This window comes from Hordeum vulgare, chromosome 7H, assembly GCF_904849725.1.
Source record: "Hordeum vulgare subsp. vulgare chromosome 7H, MorexV3_pseudomolecules_assembly, whole genome shotgun sequence".
In the NCBI taxonomy this organism is placed as follows: Eukaryota; Viridiplantae; Streptophyta; class Magnoliopsida; order Poales; family Poaceae; genus Hordeum; species Hordeum vulgare.
Window position 1 is genome coordinate 117,243,694 of NC_058524.1, and position 22,587 is coordinate 117,266,280.

The 22,587-nt window shown below is 42.6% G+C and overlaps 1 protein-coding gene across 1 annotated transcript; it reads left to right on the top strand.

The window, feature by feature from the left end:
- The first annotated feature begins 10,469 nt into the window (after nucleotides 1-10,469).
- LOC123410864 (autophagy-related protein 2-like) lies at nucleotides 10,470-22,078 on the top strand. The gene is made up of 13 exons (XM_045103798.1): nucleotides 10,470-10,746; nucleotides 11,683-12,704; nucleotides 13,356-13,504; nucleotides 14,305-14,558; nucleotides 14,650-17,712; nucleotides 17,800-17,912; nucleotides 18,730-18,922; nucleotides 19,154-19,267; nucleotides 19,369-19,476; nucleotides 19,676-19,808; nucleotides 19,970-20,172; nucleotides 20,407-20,603; nucleotides 21,492-22,078. The coding sequence occupies exons 1-13, from the start codon at nucleotides 10,561-10,563 to the stop codon at nucleotides 21,550-21,552; spliced, it is 5,796 nt and encodes a 1,931-aa protein (XP_044959733.1). The 5' UTR covers nucleotides 10,470-10,560; the 3' UTR covers nucleotides 21,553-22,078.
- Nucleotides 22,079-22,587: the final 509 nt, after the last annotated feature.

Here is a 22,587-nt window from a genome sequence, read left to right on the forward strand (position 1 = left end):
GTTAAAGTGTTGTAGAAAAAAAAAAACAAGCCCAATGGCTTGTTAAAGTCCAAAGAGCCCGATTGCTCTACTGTAATTTTCAATAAGCCGTATGGCTAAACCTCAAGTCTCAATAAACTTGAAGTTGAACATAAAATTACAGTGTGACAGCCCGATGCCGACGTTCCAGAAGATTCCCCTTTCTTTCCGTTTTCGTCATGTGTCTCTTTTCTTTTGTCGCATCATCATCGCATCATGCGCATCATCAGCATTACATCGGCATCCCGTTGCCGCCCGTTTTCAAAACTTGCATCCGTTAGTAGTTGTTGGTTCTCGACGTTGTCCGTTCTGAGTCTGACCGCACTCGCACGCGCCCGCGGCACCGTCGAAACCCTGTTTTAAAAGTGTGCGTAAAACTTTCTCTGATCGGGTTGAGATTTGACGTGCGGTCTTATTTTAATGTAGCTAGGCCGCCTGTCGAATTTCGTCGCGATAGGAGTCCGTCTGGTACCCGAACAGTCGACCGTAGCGGCACCGTATTCGGTCTACCGTCGGACGTCTGTCGATGTTTTAAATTCGTTGCCGCGCCGCCGGCTCTCCCTCTCGTCTCGGGATATCCACTCTACACGGCATCGTAACCGTACCCGCGTTCGGAATCGTCTGGATCCGACCGCACGGTTTGATCCGGAACGAAATTTCGCTAAACCTAGCCCCCCATTTGTCTATAAATACCCCCCATGCATTTTAGACAGCCTCCCTCTAATCCCTCCTTGTTTTCTGCGCCACCTACCCCTAACCCTAATTCTCCCACCTCTCTCTCCTACCCCAGCCGCCGGGCCCGCCCGAGCCCATCCGTCCGCCGCCGCCGCAACGCTCCAGCGCGCCTGCTCCCGAGGCAGCAAACTCTCCCTGCCCGAGCAACCCTCGCCGGAGTTCCTCGCCAGCCGCCGGCCGTCGCCTGCCCGCGTCGCCGCCGTCGGCCTTCCCCTGCCCTGTGCCCCGCGCCAGCCCTAGGGCGCCGCCGCCCGCTGCAGCTCCTCCAGCCGTTGCCATGCCCGCCGCCAGGGAGCGCCGCCGCCGATCTCCCTGTCCGGCTTCCTCCTCGAGCCGGCACCACCGGGAATGGAGCCCCGGTGGCCGGATCCGTCCCGCGCCGCCATTCCCCACTGGTTCCCCTCGCTGCCGAGCCTGGAGCTCCTCCGGCGCCTCTCTTCCGCGCCGCCATGGCTCCTCACGGGAGGACGAGGGAGCCTCCCCGGGAACGACGACCGGCCTCCTCCCAGCGCGCCTGGGTCGAGCGCCAAGGCCCAGTTGGACCAGTCAGCGCCAAGGCCAGCCTGCCTCCTCCTCTCCCGGCCCAAGTGGCCTAGGTGAGCGCCTCCCTGTCTATTTTCCGCCAAGCGTTATGTTGCTAAGTTGCGCCGATGCCTTTGTTAGACCGTTAGGGGGGATTCGGCCCATAAGGATTTATTTAATTCCTGTGGATTTTAGCAGTTTCAGAAAAATGCTTGTTTTCAAACGCCCGTAGTTTATTAACCGTTAGTCGGATCGCGATGAGTTGTATATAGTTTTGGGGTAGATTTTCGCGTAGAATCCGTTTTTGCAACATGCATAGTTGTTTGACGTCGCTTAGCATGCCTAACGCCTAATTTAGCGTGCTGTCCTAATATGTTTTGCCCGTGGTTTATTTTCCGCGCGTGTCCGGTTTGCCCGATTGCCGTAGTTTAAATGCCCATGTTTTAGGGACCATTATTCCATGTATTTTAGAGTAGTCATTTGTATTTTTGCGTGTAGGGAATTGCGCTAGCTTATTTTTCTGTGTCTAGGTTATTTTCTCGCATATTTGCGTGGCAATATTTTTGTGTTGCAACCTCACATATTTTATATGTTTTCGGGGTAGAAAAATCCATTGGATTTTTCTGTGCAATTAGTTTTAGCTTTTAAGTAAGTTAGTTCGCGAGATATTTTGCTATGTTGCCCTCTTGTTTATTTCGTAGGAATTATTCCGTGCTTCGTTTGATTAAGTTGTCAACTAGGGAGTTGATCTTGGATGTTTTCTCTAGCCCCTGGTATTTTTGGTTGCAATAGAAATGCATGTTTAGGTGTGGTTTGCATGCTCTCAAGTTGCTAGAAATAGTGCTGATTTGGAGGTGCTGAAATATTTCTAAGTCTGGAATCTGTTATATTTTGTTGATGTCTTGTCTTGCTCGTATCTTGTGATCTGTAGCTCTTTTGAGGTTGGTCCAATGGAGTTAGTTGTAAACCTTGTGTTTCTCTAGCTTGATGTGAATTTTCATGCCATTTGGAGTCGTGTAGCTTATGGTTTTGCTGCTGTCAATATAGCTTCAGATTGAAAACTGCACTTTCATGAGGTGTAATTTTCAGTAAGTCTGAAATAGTGTGTGAGATGCCATTTTGTGTCTTCTTTCCCTAGTGATTCATGATGCCATGCTAGTATATGTTAGTTGTTTGTTGTAGTGCTTCTTGCCCTCTTTTATGTCATGCCTTGGTTGATTATAATTGAGTTGAGTAGCTCGTAGTTGTGGGGTGTAGAAAATGCTATGTGGCTGATTTTGGCAGATTGTAGTCATTTCTTGTTTTGCTCGTAGTTTTTGAACCTTAGCTCCGATTTGATCGTGTCCTACATGAAACTTGCTTAGAATCTTGTGTAGATTCATTTTCTCTTTCTGGTTGTATGTTTTGAAGTGCTCGTGACCGTTGTTGCACACATATTGCATTCATGCCATCATATCTTGCGGTGCTTGTATCTTTTGATCTGTAGCTCCGTTGGAGATGTTCTCTATGTGTAAACTTCTTGTCTCAACGCATAGAAACACGTGAACCTATTTGTTTTTCTGTTTAACAACCAATTAAATGTGTTAGTTCAGATCTAGACAGAATTGTAAATTAACATGTGAGGTCGTCTCGGAGGTGCTATATGTCATTTCCGACCTCATTTAAAATGTCTAGATAGGTAGATTAATTGCGCTTCACCTCTTGCCATGTTTAACCACATTTAATATTGCCGTGCACCTAATCGGGATAGAACTAAATAATTAAACGTGAAGTTTCGTCAATATGCAACTTGTTGCATATTGAACTTCACTTAATGTGTAGTGTTTGTTTGTGTGAATTGTCATGCCGTGACTTGCATGTATTCAGCTGCTCATGCATCATTTGTGTTGTGCATCGTGTGGTGATTCCGTGTGTTGATTTGTGTTTCCGGTTTGCTTCGTCTCGATAGAGTTCCGCAGCGTGCCGGATTGTGAGGACCCATTCGACTACGTCGGTTCGTCTGCTTCACGGAGGCATTCTTCTTCCAAGCGGGATCTCAGGCAAGATGACCATTTCCTCAGATACCATTACTATCATTGCCATGCTAGTTTTACCGTTTCTACCGATTATGTCTCGTTGCCTACCACCTGTTAAATATCAGCCTCTCAATAATGCCATGAAAACCTTTAACCTGTTCAACCTAGCAAACCACTGATTGACTATGCTACTGCTTGCTTAACCCTGTGTTAGCGTTGCTAGTTGCAGGTGCAGTTTCTTCCATGTGATAACATGGACCCCTTGTCATACCACCATATTAAATGCTATTTAATTTAATGCACCTATATACTTGGTAAAAGGTGGAAGGCTCGGCCTTTCTAGCCTGGTGTTTTGTTCCACCTTTGCCCCCTTAGTTTCCGGCTACCGGTGTTATGTTCCATAATTGAGCGCTCCTAACACGATCGGGGTTGTTATGGGGACCCCCTTGATAATTCGTTTTAGATAAAAGCTGGTCTGGCAAGGCCCAACTTTGGTACTACATTTGCCTAAACACCTAATAAAATTGCATAGGGACTTTCCGGACCCCGAGGATAATTTAATCAACCCCCGGGCCAGTGCTCCTCATGAGTGTTGGTCCCACCTGAGCGATGTCTAGCGCCCCTCTGGTCACCCGGAGGTTTAGCGATCCCGACGTCTAGCTCATCCGTCGTGTCCTGAGAACGAGGTACGCGACTCCTATCGGGATCGTCGACACGTCGGGCGACCTTGCTGGATTAGTTTTACCTTTGACGAGATATCTTATGCATCGGGATTCCGGGGATGCTTTGGGTAATCTCAGAGTTGAGGTTTTCCACTAGGGAATCCGACGAGATCGCGAGCTTCATGATTGAGGATTTCTATGCGGCTTGTGGTAATTTGTGATGGACTAGTTGGAGCACCCCTGCAGGGTTAAATCTTTTCAGAAATCCGTGCCCGCGGTTATGTGGGAACGTGGAAACTTTGTTTAACACTGGTTCTAGATAACTTGAAGTTAACTTAATTAAAATATGCCAATCGTGTGCGTAACTGTGTCTGTCTCTTTCGTGAGTTCTTTCTCCGATCGAGGACACAGTGGGGTTATGTCTGACGTAGGTAGGTGTTCAGAATCATTCATTTGATCATTCGTAGCTCACATCCGCTATGCGTAGATCTTCCCCCTCTTATTTCTTGTACTCGTAAGTTTAGCCACCAAATTATATGCTTAGCCGCTGCTGCAACCTCACCACTTAACCATACCTCACCCATTAAGCTTTGCTAGTCTTGATACCTTTGGAAATGAGATTGCTGAGTCCCCTGTGGCTCACAGATTACTACAACACCAGTTGCAGGTACAGGTAAAGGTTACTTGACGCGAGCACGTTGATTGTACATTTGGAGTTGATTTTTCTTCTTCTTCTTCATCGATCTAGGATGGGTTCCAGGCCGACAGCCTGGGATAGCAAGGATGGACGTCGTTCTTCTTTTGTCGTTTGTTTTCGTCCGTAGTCGGACCCTGCTCTTACTCTTGATGTTTATGTAATGTACTCATGTGACTCTGATGTAGCTTGTGGCGAGTGTAAGCCAATTCCATTATATATCTCTTCTTTTCAGTACATGTACTTGTAATGATATCCATTCTTGCGACACGACGAGATGCGCTTCTATCCCTGACGAGGCCTTCGTGCCAAATTGAGGATAGGGTCGCATCTTGGGCGTGACATACAGGGACTTGTATAGGATCATCAAATAATCCATTAGCTGATTTGTTAAATCGCGAAAGAGATAGGATTTCTCATCCTTCTCTTGTGTGGTTACTCCCTTTTGGAAATAACCGCCGCCCGCCGGTTAGAACCTGTGCGCCCCCGTGGTGGTGTGCCACCGCCGGCCGGGCCTCGCACTAGGCTCTAATTCTCCCCGGTTTGACTAAGCGCAAGTCCTGCTCGCCACAGACTGGGCCTTGCATTTGACAATGGGGGCCGTGGTACCGCGCGTTGGAAGGCGTCGTCGCTCTGCAGGATTCTACGCCGGAGGCCTCTGCTGCGTTTCATGGGAGCAATCGCCTCCGCGTCGTGATTTGTGATCATCGGCAGTCGCGAAGGTCTTTGTATTTCAAGTCCATTGTAGAGATTCATGCATGCGGGTGCATGCATGTCTCTCCTTTCTCTGATGTGTCGTTGGGAGGAGCGCTAGAGCACCTCACGCCCTGGGCGCTTCCACCGGCGGGTGTAGTGGTTTAGTGGCCGATTACTTTTACCGCCGCGTTCTGGCGAGTCTCGCCGCCGCACACCCTGTGCGTAACCGCTGTCTCGGCCTTTTCTTTCTCTAGCGGTAGAGACTATGTGCTGATAACGTGTTGTAGAATGAATGCAAAGATAGACAAATGAAGACTCTAAATGATCCACTCGTCTCATTGCAATGTGGGAGACCCACTTATATACAAGATGAAGGGGTATGTTGGGGAGACATCTTTTCCCCAACAGACACCTCCTCGGAGGCATCCCTCCCATACAATTGATCACATGTTTTATTTCTCAACAGTTTTATTCGCTGCGATTACTGGGGCCCCTGAAGTTATCTTTGTTTCTTTTTTCTTCATTCTTCGAAAATTTGTAGGAAAGGCGAGGATCATATATTGGATAATTTATAAATTCAACTTTTAGAAGAACTTTCTTGCAAGAATAAAAAAAATACACGCAAATCTTTGAAGACATCAGTGTCATCTTCCTTTTATATCTGTCGACGGAGTGTCACGAGAAAAACGCCTTGCTGTATCTGGACCTCCGTCTGAGCGAAGAAAACTTGTTGAAAAATTGGATCTTGAAGAAGCAGTGGTTGACATGTAGTCGATGTAGACCAGAAGACGTCGTCGATCATGATCTGAACAAATCACTTGTCCCGGATAAGCTGGAACTGAGGAGAGCCATGACATAATCCTAACTCTGACCAAAAAGAGGAGGCATGAAGGAGACACAAACCTCACTAGTTCCCCGACGGAGCTCCGTCTAGTTGAGCTTCAACATATAACGAAGGAACGAAAGAACAAAGCACGCCACAACATCATTCCTTTCGTAGAGCGCCACCAATCACCTAGACAAAACGATGTCAAAGACCGAAGACACGCCACAACATCATTCCTTCACACACCTTTTGTCGATGCAATTAACATCGTTGGAACGAAGACATTGTGTGGAAGACTTATTCCTCTTTGGCGATGGCGCCATCGTATCACCACCACCGACGAGGCACTTAGGCTTGTGCCAATGCTAGTTTCTTAGCACGGTTTCATAGGCATTTTGCTGATGTGGCGGACTAGTTAATGAAGAAAGAGAGTGAGGTTGTATCTTAGCTAACATACAACCCTTGCACGTGGTCATAGGCAAAAAATGGTTCTAGCCCAATCATATGCATGCATTACCCCAAATTATTAAATGTAGATACAACTCATAAGAAACAATGCATTGACATTGTTGTATCTTAAATTATTAATATTCCTATGATAACGTGATAAAATACGATGCATTGACATAGGCCTTAGACTTAACCTTAAATAAAATTAGGACGGCCAAAGACTACACGGACAATTATGGCCATGGTTTCCCTCGCCTCGTCGGTGCCATAAGGCACCTGGAGGTGAAGGGACCGATGGTGGCAAAAACCTTAGTAGGAAACCTAACGCCCTTTTTGGGGGAGGAGGTGGTGGTTGTTGTATGGAACATCATGTGATCCATCCTTCTTCTAATTAGTGAACTTGGAATCTTTTCCGCGAATGTAAGCTCGGCTCGCACTGGATTGTGCAGTAAACGTTTTTATCCCGGCGCAATCTAGATTGTTGTTATCAGACACTAATCTCCTTGTTGACATTTAGTCGAGTTAGGTATTGATTTGCTATAAAACTGCGAGAGATACACGTAATATAGACTAAAAGGCGGTTGTAAACACTACTATATAAATGATACCATGATGGATTTTCGCATGCAACCTTGCTGAATGACACCTTCATTGAGATTCTGCCAAATTTGCGAGGGCTCACATAAATGGACAGAAAAATATTGGGTACGACTAATGAATAAAAAGATACTGAATGTTAATAATTGGGTGGAGCCCAAAAGACACCTTGGTTGACAACCACACCAAATGATATATGTATGCATTTCGATAAACACATTAGTGATACACTTTCGTCTCGTCTTGATGGATGTGTTGTATTCATGTTGTTGTTGTGGCATTTATTGGTTGGGGCTCGCATACTAGAATTGGCGATGTGGGCACACGTGTGCTCTCCCATATGGAAGGCATCACTTTGGAAAAACGTTTTAATTATTCATAAATGTGCTTTGGTGATGTCTTGGCTTGGTTCTCCCTTTGTTGTTATTAGGTGTTCTACTTGTCAATGTTGTCTTTATTTTTTCATTTGTTGTTATTTAGTGTATCAAACTTGTTTGATATTTTTCCCTTGACCTTATCTCTCATTGAATTCACATGCATGATGTACTACTTATATGAGTGGGATACAAATGTTGAAGTCATGCTAGAACATTGTTGGTTGTGAGAGATCACTTACTTCAAATATTTTAGTCATTACGACACACAATCTACCTTTTCTAGCCCTTTTAAAACTTTGCCCTAATTTTGTTACGTGGGTATCACTCTCAATCCCAAGTGGGCTCCTGCATGGATCTAGATAGGTGTCGAGTTTCTTAGGGCATGCCTGAGGCAATAGTTGGAGCAAGATGGTTAAGCACAACCAGTTCCTTGACTCAAGACGAACCTTCCAAACCACCATTGTTTTCTCGAGTGGAAAATTAGGAATCGGAATCTGACACTAGATAAGTGAGCGTGAGTGATCAACGATGATCGTTTTGGGGAAAAGAGGCTCAGCGAGACAACACAAACCCTATTGGCTTCCTTTTTGTGTTGGCCTACTTGTGCATCCATCTCCCACGCAAACAAACATATCGACTAACTTGTGAATCCTATTTCAACACTAACCACCATCATTGCCGCTCCCTCTGAAGTTACCCTGGAATCCCTAATCCTACACCGTGTGCGTGTGTGTGTGTGTGTGAGAGAGAGAGGGGGGGGGGGAGAAGGAGAGAGGTGTTCGGGGTCGGGCTTAATCAACTCACCCCACACCCCTAACAAATGTGTCACATATGTAATATCTAATTCAACAAGTTATGTTGGACTGACACCAAGCTCCGCCTACCAGGAAAGGACACAACAAAGGGGGGCATACTAATACAAACTTGGTTAACTAGGGCAATTTAGAGAAAAAAACTTGTCAAATGGGATATAAATTGTCATAAACTCTATTTCAGGGAATAAAGAGTGGAATTCACTCTTTCCTATAATTATGATTCAGTAGGACATTCTCCTTGTTGCAAATCTTCTTTGTATGTTTTGTTCATGAAACATAATCAAAGTTGCAAGTAATTTGCTCTTAGAGCACCCCAAAGTGCTTAAGAGACAAGCGTAATATAATTGACAACACCGATGCTACAAAAGTTGATAGTAGATAAAAAAACTTGAATGCTAAGATAAATCAAATGCATTTTTAAATTATCATGCATTCACAATCTATATGTGGTGCTAGCAGCAAACAAATCAAAAAGGTGAACGGAATGTAGTTTTGTTGTTAAGTTACGTGTGCTGGATCCGCACGCAGTATATAAAGTTCTAAGCAAGCAACAACATTCGAACTTCGAATGCAGTTATGTGTTAGAAATAACAACTCCCTCTAGCCATCGTAATATTTTTTTATGTTTGGTGTATCATGCAAAAAAAGTTGTTCACCATTTCAATGTTTTTAAGTATACTTGACCTCTTAGAGCATCTCCATCTCCCAAAGTCCCAATGACAAGATGCTGAGATATTTAGCAATAAGCTAAAAAGGTCAAGATAAAAAAAGGTTTAGCACCCAATGTTTAGATAAACCAAATATATTCAAGACACACGGAAGATGGTGCTAGCAGAAAACAAATCAAGGAAATCTCTGAGTACATAAAGCAAAGATAGATGAACGGAGAAAGAACACATGTGCCTGTTTTAGTGTTTATTACCCCCGTTCCTAAATATAAGTCTTTGAAGAAATTCCACTAGAAGACTATATACAAAGCAAAATAAGTGAATCTATACTCTAATGTATGTCTATATACATCGTATGTAGTTTTTTAGTGATTTTTTTAAAAAAACTTATATTTAAAAACAAAGGAAGTATAATTCATTCGTTAATGCCGAGACATGGACGCTTTTATGGCTTTGCCACTAATTGACTTGGCAACATAGGATGTCACACTAAGCAAGCAAAACCCAACATTCAAGTTTGGGACGGTTGGGAAAAGGACATCTTCCCTTGATCATCCTTATTTCTTTTATATGAAGTACCACTACAATAAGTTATTCACCAAATCAAATATTTTCTTCTTCCAATATTGTATTCAACAGGACAAGGGTATGACTAATTTGCAAACCAACAGGTGGTTGGATAGTTAGGAGGATGTTGGTATTTTCTATCCATCAGAATTTAGGTCTCAGACTTGATATTTATGCTTGTATCTTTTTAAAATTTATTTCAGACTTTTTGATGATGTGCGTTCAGTTGAAGGAGACGTTTCCGTCGATTACGAAAGTGTCTGTGACGACTTCTTTAATCTTAAAATATTATGCCGACATAGGATAAAATATGCGGGCTTGCGTTATATAGAAACAAGTGTGTGTTCGTGTATATGAGCGGTTTCGATTATACTGTGTTAAAAAATACTCCCTCGTTCCTAAATATAAGTCTTTTTAAAGATTTTACTAAAAGACTATATACGAAGCAAAATGATTGAATTTACACTCTAAAATATGTTTATCAGTATGTAGTTTTCTAATGAAATCTCTTAAAAAATTATATTTAGAAACAGAGGGAGTATATGATTAATTTATGTACACAAAACAGCAAGTAGCAGTATATACATTCTTCTTAAGCCAAAACAAGATACGGAAAGTGTAGAAGAAAACAAATCGAATCTCCCTACAAGTTGTTTAGTGTGTTCCGGCTGGCCCACGGGACAGGGACGCGGACTCCCGCGGCGGCGTATTATAAGCGTAATTACCCAACCTTCCCGGGGTTCTGGACGCAACAACTCGCCCCCCGCAAGGTTTAATCCGAAAAAACTTGCCACACCAACGAAGCAACCCCCCTCCCCCTGGTGGCTTCCTTCCGTTCCCCGGCCGCCTCCGGCGACCCCACCCCCGCCACGCGCCGGCCGGCCGCCCCGGACTCGCGCTCGCCGAGGGAGGGGCGGGATGGGGCTGCTTCGGGGGTTCTCGGTGGGGGCCGTGATGAAGCGGATGTGCAAGGCGGTGCTGAAGAAGGGGCTCGGGGATCTGTTCCTCGGCGAGCTCGACCTCGACCAGCTCGACCTGCAGCTCACCCGCGGCACGCTCGAGCTCACCGACCTCGCGCTCAACGCCGACTACATCAACAGCCAGGTGCGTCACGCCTATCGCCTCCCCGCTCCTTCGTCCCTGACCCGTGTGGGTTGGGTTTGGGGCGCGTTTTTTTTTTTCGTGTTCGATCGGACGCGGCGGAATCGGGTTTTCGGGTGCGTTCCGTCGCGATTGGTCGTCCCCGCGTGCCGAGGGGAATCGAATTGTGGTGTGATGATGGGCAGGTTGGATGTAGGGTGGGGGTGGTGGGGGTTGGATGACTAAATCAGTTCCCTCTGATTTTGGTTGCTATTGGGCACTGGGGTGACGTGTATAGGCTCGATTTGGTTAGAATTTTGGACGGGTTTTTGCGAATGACAGGGGCAAAGGATGGACGGGGAACCCGTCGTTTTCCCTTACCAGGCATTCAGGCTGGTAAGTTTTTCGTTCGCTGGCGACCGCAGGTGGCTGTGGATTTTGACTAAGCGGCGGTCGTGGTCTCGTTGTGGTTTAGTAGGGCTCTTGGAGTGCAGTTTGCATCTAGAAGTGTACGATCAGTCTGGAGTATTAGGGTTTGGGAGAAGCTGTGGGGTGTTGGTCCCTGTCTGCAGTTCCTGCATTTGAATCATAATAATTTAAACATTGTTACAATGGACTGAATGGAGCATGTGCAATCATATGCCGTCCAACTGTCAGTTATGGTATTAAGCTGGATCATAATTTTCTAGCTTGTACAGTTCAGTGTTTAATCCTTCTCTACAAACCCGACACCTGATTTGTTGTGATACTTACTGCTTAGAATATACTACTAATCTTATGCGCATGCTCCTCCTACCGCCCACTGTGAAAACTTACATTTTCAACTTCTTCTGTTTCGCGATGAACATAGAACTGTAAATATGAAACCTGTGTATCTGAATCTGTAGTTTGTTATAAATTGAACTGTTCAATTGGGCCCTCACTTCAGATTTTTTAAGTTAATATCTTTCTCCATTTCAGCTATCAGGATTATCTATCATGGTGAAAGAAGGATCAATAAAATCTCTGCTGGTTAAATTTCCTCTACAGTTAAAGAGTTGTGAGATTGTAGTGGAAGACTTGGAGCTTGTGCTCGCTCCATCTGTTGCTATTGAAATTCCACCTGTAGTTGCTGAATGCTCTGTTTCTGGTAATAGTAGTTCCACACAGGCATCAGTCAACACCAAAAGAAATGAATCTGATAAACACTGTTCTACATCTGCATCTCGAGATGTGGATGAGGGTGTCAAGAGAATAGCCAATGCTGTCAAGTGGTTTCTTACAAACTTCAAAATCAAGTTTAAAAATACATATGTTGTATTTGATCCTCAGACCATTTTGGATAACAAGATCTCAGAATTTAACCGATCACTTGTTTTCCGGGTTAAAGAGATAGAATTTGGAACTAATCTTTCAACAGATGGTCTTGTCAAGTTGAATAATTTCGTAACGTTCCATGAGGCGGTGATCGAGTTCTTGAAAATGGATGATGTTGATGTACTTCATCAGAATGGTTTGGATAAAGCAACAGCTGACATCTCATCAGGTCATAGTACTACCTCGGTCTTGACAGGTCCTATTGGTGGATTCTCAGGGACATTGAACTTAAGCATCCCGTGGAGTAATGGATGCTTGAACCTTAAGAAAATCGACGCAGATGTATCTGTTGATTCATTAGAGTTGCTGTTACAAATCAGCAGTATCCAGTGGTTCATGGATGTGTGGGATTCTCTCCATAGGAATCAAGCAATTGAACAGATTCGTCCCCATAATACGGCAGATATGTCCTTGAGCACCTCCAGATCTGCCTTAAGCACTTTGAAGTCAGGTTTAGATTCAGTGATGATCAGGAGGGAAGACACAGACCAGATTGCACTTTCACAAAACAGGCAAGACAAATATCAGGATTCTTTTCTAACTAAGGCACATGTTATTCAAGACTGGATTCCGGAGCTCGTTGTTCACGAGGATCAAGGTGACCCTGATTCAGATTGTGACGAAAGGTTTGTTTCTTTATTTAATTCCTTAAAATTCTTAATGACATTCGTTGCACTGTGTTTCTATCAGCTTCCAATTTACTTTAGATCACAATGATTAATCCCTTAAAGAAGTATATGTTTGACATAGCTGTTATGAGATCATTGTAGAAAAGATTAAAATATCTTGTTGCTACGTCATATTGCATCCATTTCTTTGGCTTATGAATGACTGACCAGATGTATGATTTTACATAATTTTTGGTCATCAATTTTGAACTATAAGGTGCATGCTTTGGGAGTCACAGCTAACAGTGGTCATTGCAACACACACTTGTTGCTCCTGTCCTGCCCTTTACTTGAGCTGTCTTATGGATGTTCCGCTGTCTTATAGTTGCAACTTACCGAGGATCACTGCCCATTGGGCTAGAAAAATAGTTCTCTGCAATTGGTATCTTGCCTGGGATTTCGTTGACCAGATGTACTAGACCTCTTCATTGACTAGCATATCTTTTCCTCTGCTTTGTCTTTATTTATTTTGTTATCCTGTAAGAGTCTATCTCTGCTACGTGTGTTTGCATTTACATTTATTAAGAGAAGCAGGTCATTTGAGCCAAAAAAGAAAGCAAGATTTGGACTAGCCTAAGTGGATTACTGATTTGTTCTTATCTTTGACAGCATTGATCAGTTCTTTGAATGTTTTGAAGAACTGAGGAACTCCCAGACTAATTTAGGAAATAGCGGCATATGGGACTGGACGTGTTCAGTATTCAACGCAATTACTTTTGCATCCACTTTAGCTTCTGGATCAGATCAAGTTCCTAAAGGTATATAATGCTTATTTTGTTATGGATTTATGCTTCATATTTGATTTGTTTGTCTTGTATGAACAGTGGAATGGCAATATATGCGATAGCATTGACTTCCATAATCGAGTTTTTCTTATGACACACTTTCTTGCGGATTCAGGGCATAGTTTGTACTTTGTAGCCTAAAGTTTGCCACACCTAATCTTAGTCGTGCCACAATACCGTATGCATGTGTTGGTTCACAGCCACACTTTTTTAGCCATATGGTCCACATGCCATAGTCTCAGTTTTTTGCCAAATCACCACATATGTGGTGGCCATTTCGTTCGCCACACCTTTTGTGGCAGCCACATTTGCCTTGGTTAGTTGTGGCAAAGTTAATCATGAACCAAACATGCCCTCATTTATCTTGGATAACTTGGCTCACTCTAATGCCATCCATGCTAAGTTCATAGTGTTTCACACTTCTAAGGAAAAATGTTACACCAACTGTTAGTCAGCATGCAAACGAAACATCCTGGTAAAAAACATGGATACATTATGTTGACTTGTGAATAACAGCAGACGTATATGATGCTCTAAGAGCATTCCATGCTGGTATCCACACCTATGAGTTCCACCGCAGGCGCGTGACTTTGTATAACAGCTTCTATCCATTCTCTTGCCATGGCTATAAGCTATAGCATTGTGAGCATGTAAAACACCATCGAATGTGTTCCAGTATTGAATCGAACCAAGTGGCTGTAATGTTTTGTTTTCAGTTAATTATTGTCTGATCTTCTAAATCTCAAGACTTGCTTTCCTTCTCATTCTAACAGAAGCGCCGATTGAGAAAACGTTACGGGCTTCCATTGCTGAGATATCTGTCATTCTCTTGTTCAGCGATGAAATGGATACTGGCGATTCCAGTGTTCCTGTCAGTCTCGTCAATGATATGAGAAATTCCGAAATGTTCTCGAGCTGCCTTTCCTCCCCGCAGATTGAACAATCGATGATGTATCCTGCTACTGCTTCCAGCTTAAATATGCATCATCTTGAAGCCAAGTGTCAGAACATTCATCTTGAACTTGAGGTATTGTTTTCCTCTGCAGCACTTGTTCTGAGTTCATGCATTGTTGAAGTCTTATAGCTTGATACTGATTTTTTTTTTCTGATGTCCGCAGACATATCCCAAAAAATTAGGGTTCAAGGCATTGATTGCCCACATGAAGCTTGATGAATACTACAGTACTAACCATGATTCAAATCACTTACACCTTGGCACTGCTTTCTTAAATAATAATTTCTGTAGAGAAGTTCAAGCTGCTCTCCCTGAATTCCCATTTGCTGCTCAAGATTATTGGGTAGAAACAGCTGGAAGCTCTTCCCGCCGTTCAGAAAAATTCATTAAGGTTGAGCTGCTAAAAACATTTGGTGAGTCCACATTCCATTATGATGTCAGTAGCACAGATCAAGATGGCAACTCAGTAAGCACAACTTCACTGTCCATATATTTGGCTCCTTTGACTTCGTGGGTGCACTTCCATACAGTATACATGATACTGAATTTTGTCAGTAAAGTCGAGTCTGATGTGTTACATGGAGAGCATAGACTTAATAGGGATGGGGATGAAAGAAGCAGCAAACTGGCTAATACTTCCTCAAGCGACTCTCTGAAGGTTCAGATAGCCCCATCACATGCAAGAATCGTCTTTTGCTTTCCTTCTGAGCCCTCATGGGACTTAGGTCGCCCGTCAATCCTGGATAAGTTCCTTGTCATCGACCACACGACATCTCATAACTCAGCAGAAGCCTCTTCCCCACTTCGAAATGAAAGGTTTAATGATGTCCATCCAAGCACACAATCTACTTCACTCCATTTGGCTACCGGGAACTTTGACATCTACTTGGTTAAACCCTCCAGTGCATTGGATGGTATATGTGCTTTAAGTAGGCAAACTTTCTCTGCTCTGAAGATTTTATCTGTGACTAGATCTGATTATGAGGACTCCAGCATTAGAATGATCCGAAAAAACCACCCTGTAACTTGCCCTGAGATGGTGAGCAAAGTTTGGAGTTTGCCGAGCCTACATGATCAGAAGATTACTCAGAAAGAAAATAATAAATGGGTCGGTGTTGCCTCTTCTACAACTTCACAAGATCTTGTAGAGTCAAGTCTCAGTATTCGCCAGGAACTCATTCGGAGCACTGAGTTCTTGCTACATGTCCAACTTCCTTGTGTTTCTGTTCATCTCAATAAGAAGGATTGTGGACTACTTAATCAGCTGCTAGATCACGTACTCGACGGGCTTTCAGATGGAGCACCACACAGTTCTGAAAATGTCAAGGACAAAAATAACGAAATTGCCATTCAAACATCTGTCACCTTTGAATGCAGCATGTTAGATATTTGTACTGAGTTGGATGAAACTATGGAAGTTGGTCCATCGTTGCAGACAGAACTAGAAGGTTCTTGGAATCGCCTTAAGTTATCCATTTCAAAATTGTCTCTGTGCTCCTTCTCTAATGTTGGTGGGGTCAAGAATACCAGTTTTCTTTGGGTGAATCATGGTGAAGGTGAGCTTTGGGGTTCGGTTACCGGTACAGATGATAAAACCTGTGAAGAAAGCAAAGATTTTCTTCTAGTTATTTGCAAGGATTCTGCTAGCAGGAGGGGTGATGGTGAAGGTAACAATGTATTGTCTTTTGGTACTGCTGGCTGTTCCGTGACCCACATCAGGAACCCAAACCTACAAGAGAATTATACTTCTGTCAATGTTCGTTCTGGGACAATTGTGGCACCTGGTGGACGTATGGATTGGGTCAGTGGAATATCTTCGCTGTTCAGTTCAGGTTCAAGTGGAACTGAACAATCCAAGAACAGTAGTAGCACAAATAATTCACAGGCTGGCGAACCATTTTGGTCCTCTTTTTTTCTCGAGTTAGCCGATGTTGCTCTGAGCTATGAACCTCACCTGAAAAATTCCTCATTCAATGCTGACGCTCCGGACTGCAAGTTTTTCTCATGCCTTTTAGCTGCATCATCATTTAAACTTCATAATAAATCTGCATCAGATTCTGCAGCTACTGATTTTGATATCCAACTGCGAGATCTCGGTCTTCTCATTTGTGAATCGTCTGGTTCCAAAAATGTCACTTGTGGTTATGATGTTGAGTACCTTCGTCAAATGGGCTATGCTAAGATTGGCCATAACACATTCATTGAAGCTGCTCTAAGAACTGATACTTCCTTTTGGAAACTTGAAATATCCGAGTCACTGTTTGATATTGGGACATGTCGTGATACAACACATGGTCTTGTTCGTTTGGTTTCCCAACTACAAAAGCTATATGCTCCGGATATGCGGGACGCTTTAGCTCATCTTCAATCTAGGTGGAATATTGTCCAACAGGCAAACGCACAAAATATGCCCAGTGATGCATCAGATATGTCAGAGAGCACTGACAACTTGGCAGATTCGGGAGAGTGCAAGTCAGATGGTCTGCTTGATGACATAATTGAGGATGCTTTTTACACTGATCAGGCCTACACAGACTACAATTTTTGGGACAGAAATTGTCATAACTCGAGCAGCAGTGAAATGAATGCTGAATATGAGATGAATATGGCGAACCCTGAGGCAGCTGATGTCGGTGTTTCACAAATAGTCGCCCCAAAAGCGAATACTGCCCAAATACCAATTAAGCAGAATTCCTGTCCTGAGCAAATCATTGACTCTTATTATATGCCTGATCTTCTAAATTCATCATTGTCATCATCTCCTTGTAATGTAAACCATCAGTCGTCTGGTGATGATGCTCGTAAAACCATGGACTGTGATGATGGTGGATGGTACAACAATAGCCCCTTGACGATAGTTGAAAACCATGTTTACAAAAGGAACAGCCCACATGGAGAGCATGTGTACCAACAAGAAGGCAAGCCTGCTGTTTGCAGCTTGAATTCTGATGAATCTTGTAATCTGAAAGGCAAGATTCTTATTCATGATATAGACGTTAAGTGGCGCATGTATGCTGGTGATGACTGGCCATTGGCTCACAATGATTCAACTAGCCACCTATGCTCAAATGGAAGAGATAGGAGTTCTTCTTTAGAATTCATCGTGTCAGGACTCGGTGTGCAATTTGATATGTATCCAGATGGGGCAGTTTCTGTTTCTAGGTTATCCATCTCCGCTCAGGATCTAAATCTTTGTGACCAAAATACCCATGCTCCATGGAAAATGGTACATATTTTTTTCTTCTAAATTTCATTGAGCACTTGCTTTCATCATCGATTAACGCCTTTTAACTTCTATCATCCATTTTAATAGGTTCTCGGATGCTACAGCTCAAAGGATTACCCAAGAGAATCTTGCTCGACTGCATTCAAGTTAGAACTAGAGTCTGTAAGACCTGAACCACAGGCTCCTCTAGAAGACTACAGGTATATACAGCATTAAGTTGTCCACACAGTGGATTATTAATCTATTGGAAAAGATATCTGCTTGTTTCTTATGCTTTGTACTGTGTTCGCTTGATGCTACATAGCTTCAAATGGTTAAAGATAAAGATAACTGTAAGGATATCCTATCTACATCATCCATACATACATAGAAGACATCCATTGACCTGGTAGATTGTACTCCCTCCGTTTCAAAATATAAGACCTTTTAGAGATTACACTAGGAGACTACATACGGAGCAAAATGAGTGAATCTACATTCTAAAATATGTCTATGTACATCCGTATGTAGTTCATAGTGCAATATCTAAAAGGTCTTATATTTAGGAACGGAGGGAGTAGTAAAATAAGCTATATATTGGTTTCAGAACATTGCAAGACTAAATCCTAATGTACTTGGCTAATTTGTCTTCTCCCCTTAGTTTTGAGGGGTATATGGAATATGGGGTTTGCACAATTAAATATCAGCGACATAATTTCATGTAGTAACCGTATCCTGGTGCAATAGTTGTTTTCATCCTATTCCAGTATTTGGTTGGCTTATGTTAATGATATGTGAATTCTGAAGAAAAAATTGTATGGCAGATCCATATTCATGATTTGTGCATGTACGCTATGGTTAGTTGTTTATGCATTCGCGCTCTTTACACTTTTGTTCTTGCCACTAATTTGTGTCTGCCATGTTTGATTCTAGTCCGCAAGAATAGTGCTGGCTTTTTTTTTTCACCTTCTCCTTTCTGACACTTTCTATGCTCTCTCAGTTTGTCGTCTGACCCTCTTCTCTTGCATCCTTCTTCAGGTTATGCCTCGAGATTTTGCCTCTTCAATTGCATCTTGATCAAGGGCAACTGAACTTCCTCATCAGTTTCTTCCAGAATGACTCAATTAACAACAACCCTCATGTGCCTTGCGAAAATGAGATTGTTGGTATGGACAGCACAACCTACGGAAGCACTACAATTGTGGATGAAGCATTACTTCCTTTTTTCCAGGTATTTTGGATTTACCAATTATTGTTTTCCTCTTAATCATGGGACTTGATAGGGATCACATAAGAACTCTTTGCACCTATTTAACCTGACATATTTTTTTTTTGAAATTCTGTGCATTAACAGTCATCGAAATATTTTCCTTTCTCATTTTATTTGCACTGGACGAGCTGGGCTCTGTTTGTCTTCAGTAAACATTTGTTGCAATCTGATCTTCTTTTTCTGTGGTGCCAGAAATTCGATGTGAAGCCTCTGGTTCTGCATATTAATTATATTCCTCGTCAGTTTGATCCTATTGCACTAGGTAAAGGAAATTATGCAGAGCTTCTCAACATCCTTCCATGGAAGGTAATTTGTTGTTGAAAAGGAAATACTTTAGAGCAGTCAGTTCGCTGCTGATTATCTGTAGATCAATAGGCAACACTGACAATGATTTTTTTTGCGTGCAGGGAATCGATTTAAAGCTTAAGAATGTTTCTGCAATGGGTGTTTATGGGTGGAATAGTATATGTGAAACAGTAGCTGCAGAGTGGCTGGAGGACATCTCCAAGAATCAGGTTCTGATTTCTCCATGCACGACTGTACATTTAGACATGCTTCTTGTTGTATGCACACACACACACACACACACATTTAGGACAAGGAATATGAGAAAGAAAAAGAGATTAAATATGTAGTGGAGAATATTGTAAATCTGCCTTTTCTTACACAAGAATTCCTGCTCTCACCTGAACTGACAATATGCTGCTTGTGTAGGTCCATAAAGTGTTAAAAGGTCTTCCTCCTATAAAGTCATTAGTTGCCGTTGGTTCAGGCACTAAGAAATTGGTCTCCTTACCAATCAAAAGCTACAAGAAGGACCGGAAGTTGCTCAAGGGAATGCAAAGAGGTAATCTGGTTCTATACTGTACTATGACACTGATATCAGTTATTAGCTAACATTTATGTTGGAGTGTTAATAATATGTGGTGGTACATTGTTATTAAACATTTCTTGAATGATGACATGCATGGTTACAAATTGGGATGATTCTTACATGCTGTTTGGCAGGTGCTGTTGCTTTCATCAGAAGTGTATCCATCGAAGCTGTAGGCCTTGGTGTCCATTTGGCAGCGGGAGCTCATGATATGCTTTTGAAGACAGAGCGTGCCCTTACCGCTGTTCCGCCGCCTTTAACCTCACGTGAAGCAAAAAAAACCAAAGAAAACATAAGAGCTAACCAGCCTGAGGGTGCACATCAAGGGTTGAAGCAGGTATTCAGTTCTCGTCTGAATCGTATGATAAAAGCATCTCCATTTTTGCCAATTAGAGATAATTCAATCTCCAGCCCCGGCACTGCTATTTCTCTTTATGTTTTTGTTTGTTTGAAATAGACCTTGTTTCCTGTTAATTTCTCTAAACTATATCTAGGAGTGCTCAATCCTACATACACCTTTCATCTTTTCATGTCTTGCCTAGTTATTAAGATTAACATGAAATTTGTCCAGGCCTATGAAAGTTTAACTGATGGGTTTGGAAGGACAGCTTCTGCTTTGATTGGGAATCCTATCAAGGTTTATAATCGTGGGGGTAGCACTGGATCAATACTGGCTACTGCAATCTGTGGAGCTCCAGCTGCTGCAGTAGCTCCAGTATCAGCTTCTGCTCGTGCTATGCACTATGCACTTCTTGGGCTAAGGAACAGGTGAGTTTTTTGCTTGTTCTCAAATGTTGGTGGAAAACAGCCTATGGATACAGCAGTACTTACAATCACCATAAGGGACTATTCAGTTCTGCTCATGCCTTCCTGAATTCTTAAATTTCTTCATGTGTGTCCGCAACCAACTGTTGTTTCCTATCATTTATTCTGTGTAGTACGTCTTGTGGTTAAATATGCAATTTCTTCTTTATTCGCATGTATAATCAGTACTAAACAGCTTGCATTTGCCCCTTAAGATTTTAACACTGCATATGGATTTCTATTTTTATATCTCTGCCAACTAAAATATTTGCATTGTTGGTAAGACACTGATTTGTGGTATAGATAAACCCTACAACAATTGAATTTTATGAGGCAAACTTGTAATTTATTGGACATTCCATATGTAATGTTGTACTTTTTAAAGAAGTTACCTTCCAACAGTAATAACAAAGATAATATAATAGGAGTGTTCAGAGGCCAATGAACAAAAGTGATGGATGTATCCAATGAACAAAAGTATATTTCGGGTGGAAAGAAAAATAATGCAGCTGATTTGCCCCTTCACACACACTATTACCTGGTTTTGTGCTGACAAGCTAATTGTTGTTGAACTGCCATATATAGATTTGTTAAGTAACTTGACTAAATTCACCAATTACTAGGGTAGCTGAGTAGTAACAATTTTCGGTACTAAGCCCTTGAGTTCTATTGATTTAACATGTTGTGTTGAGTTCTGCTGGTCAGTGCATTAGTGAATCTGAGGTTATATACCGGATTGATATGTTCCAAACATGTTTACCTTCCGTGTGAATGCCACACACCAATTTAGCCTACCTTTTACCATTCTTGGTACACGGCTCTTACTTTGTGTGCTTAACTTATTTTACGCAGCCTTGATCCTGAACACAAGAAAGAATCTGCGTACAAATATTCCGGGCCTTCTCAATCGTAGACTTGCAGTGCGGAGGAGGTTGGTTAACCATTGTCCTATTATGGAAGAAAACTGGTTGCCCGTGTTCAGTTTCATCAAATGGCAACATGCAAACTTGTGCAGTGAAATGAGAATTCTGTACTGCTAGAGATCCTTAACCCGAAGAATCTATCAGCATCAGCTGGCCTGGTCTTTCTGGAGTTTCTAACACGTCTGTGCAGGTGTACAGCTGTATGATAGGTTGTATGTGGCGTCAAAACCCGTCTATAGTATGTATATATATAAATTAATACACAACACGGTTGTAGTCACCGCACCGTTTCCACCTCGGGTGGAAGTTTTGTAAACCCCTAGCTTAGGCATTGACCTAAGGTCGAGGGAGGGGATCAGGGGGGATGGCTCCAATTTTGTACATAATTTGGTTGCTTTCTGAGTTGTGCAGATGTAAATAACTCTTGTTTCGGTTGCCGGTATGTTTGTTGGCTTGCTAAACCGCCGATGATATGTTTCTCTTGCTTTGCAAGTGTATATTATTGTTACCAGATTTTGTGCTGTTGCTCGGCTCTTTTTATACTCTCGATGTCCTTTAACCTTTTGACCCTGGTGAAAGTGGAACGTTGCTGACCGGTTCTTTTATGTTCTGTAATGCATTAGCTTGGTTTATGCCTTATCAGGAGGCGATCTTTTTTTTCTTGAAGTATTTAGAGTTAAATTCGTCCAATTTGGTACAGCGAGAAGGCTTGAACCAAACTGGCCACGTGTTCTACTGTACATGCTTTGTATCCCGTCCGGCTCCGTATTCAAACAGTCAGACTTAGTTCTAGCTAGTCTGTGGTGGTGCTGGCCAAGTTTGTGCTAATTCAGCACTGCCTATGCGGGACGCTGCTTTGCACCTTGCTTGAGAGTAACTATCAAATTCCCTAAGGCCTTATTTGATAGAAGTGGATTTGGGAGGTTTGGAGAGGAGGGGATTTTAGGGGATTTGGCGAATCCCTTTCTTCCATCCAATCCTCTAAAATCCCCACCAATCTTCAAACCTCTCATATACCCCTACTA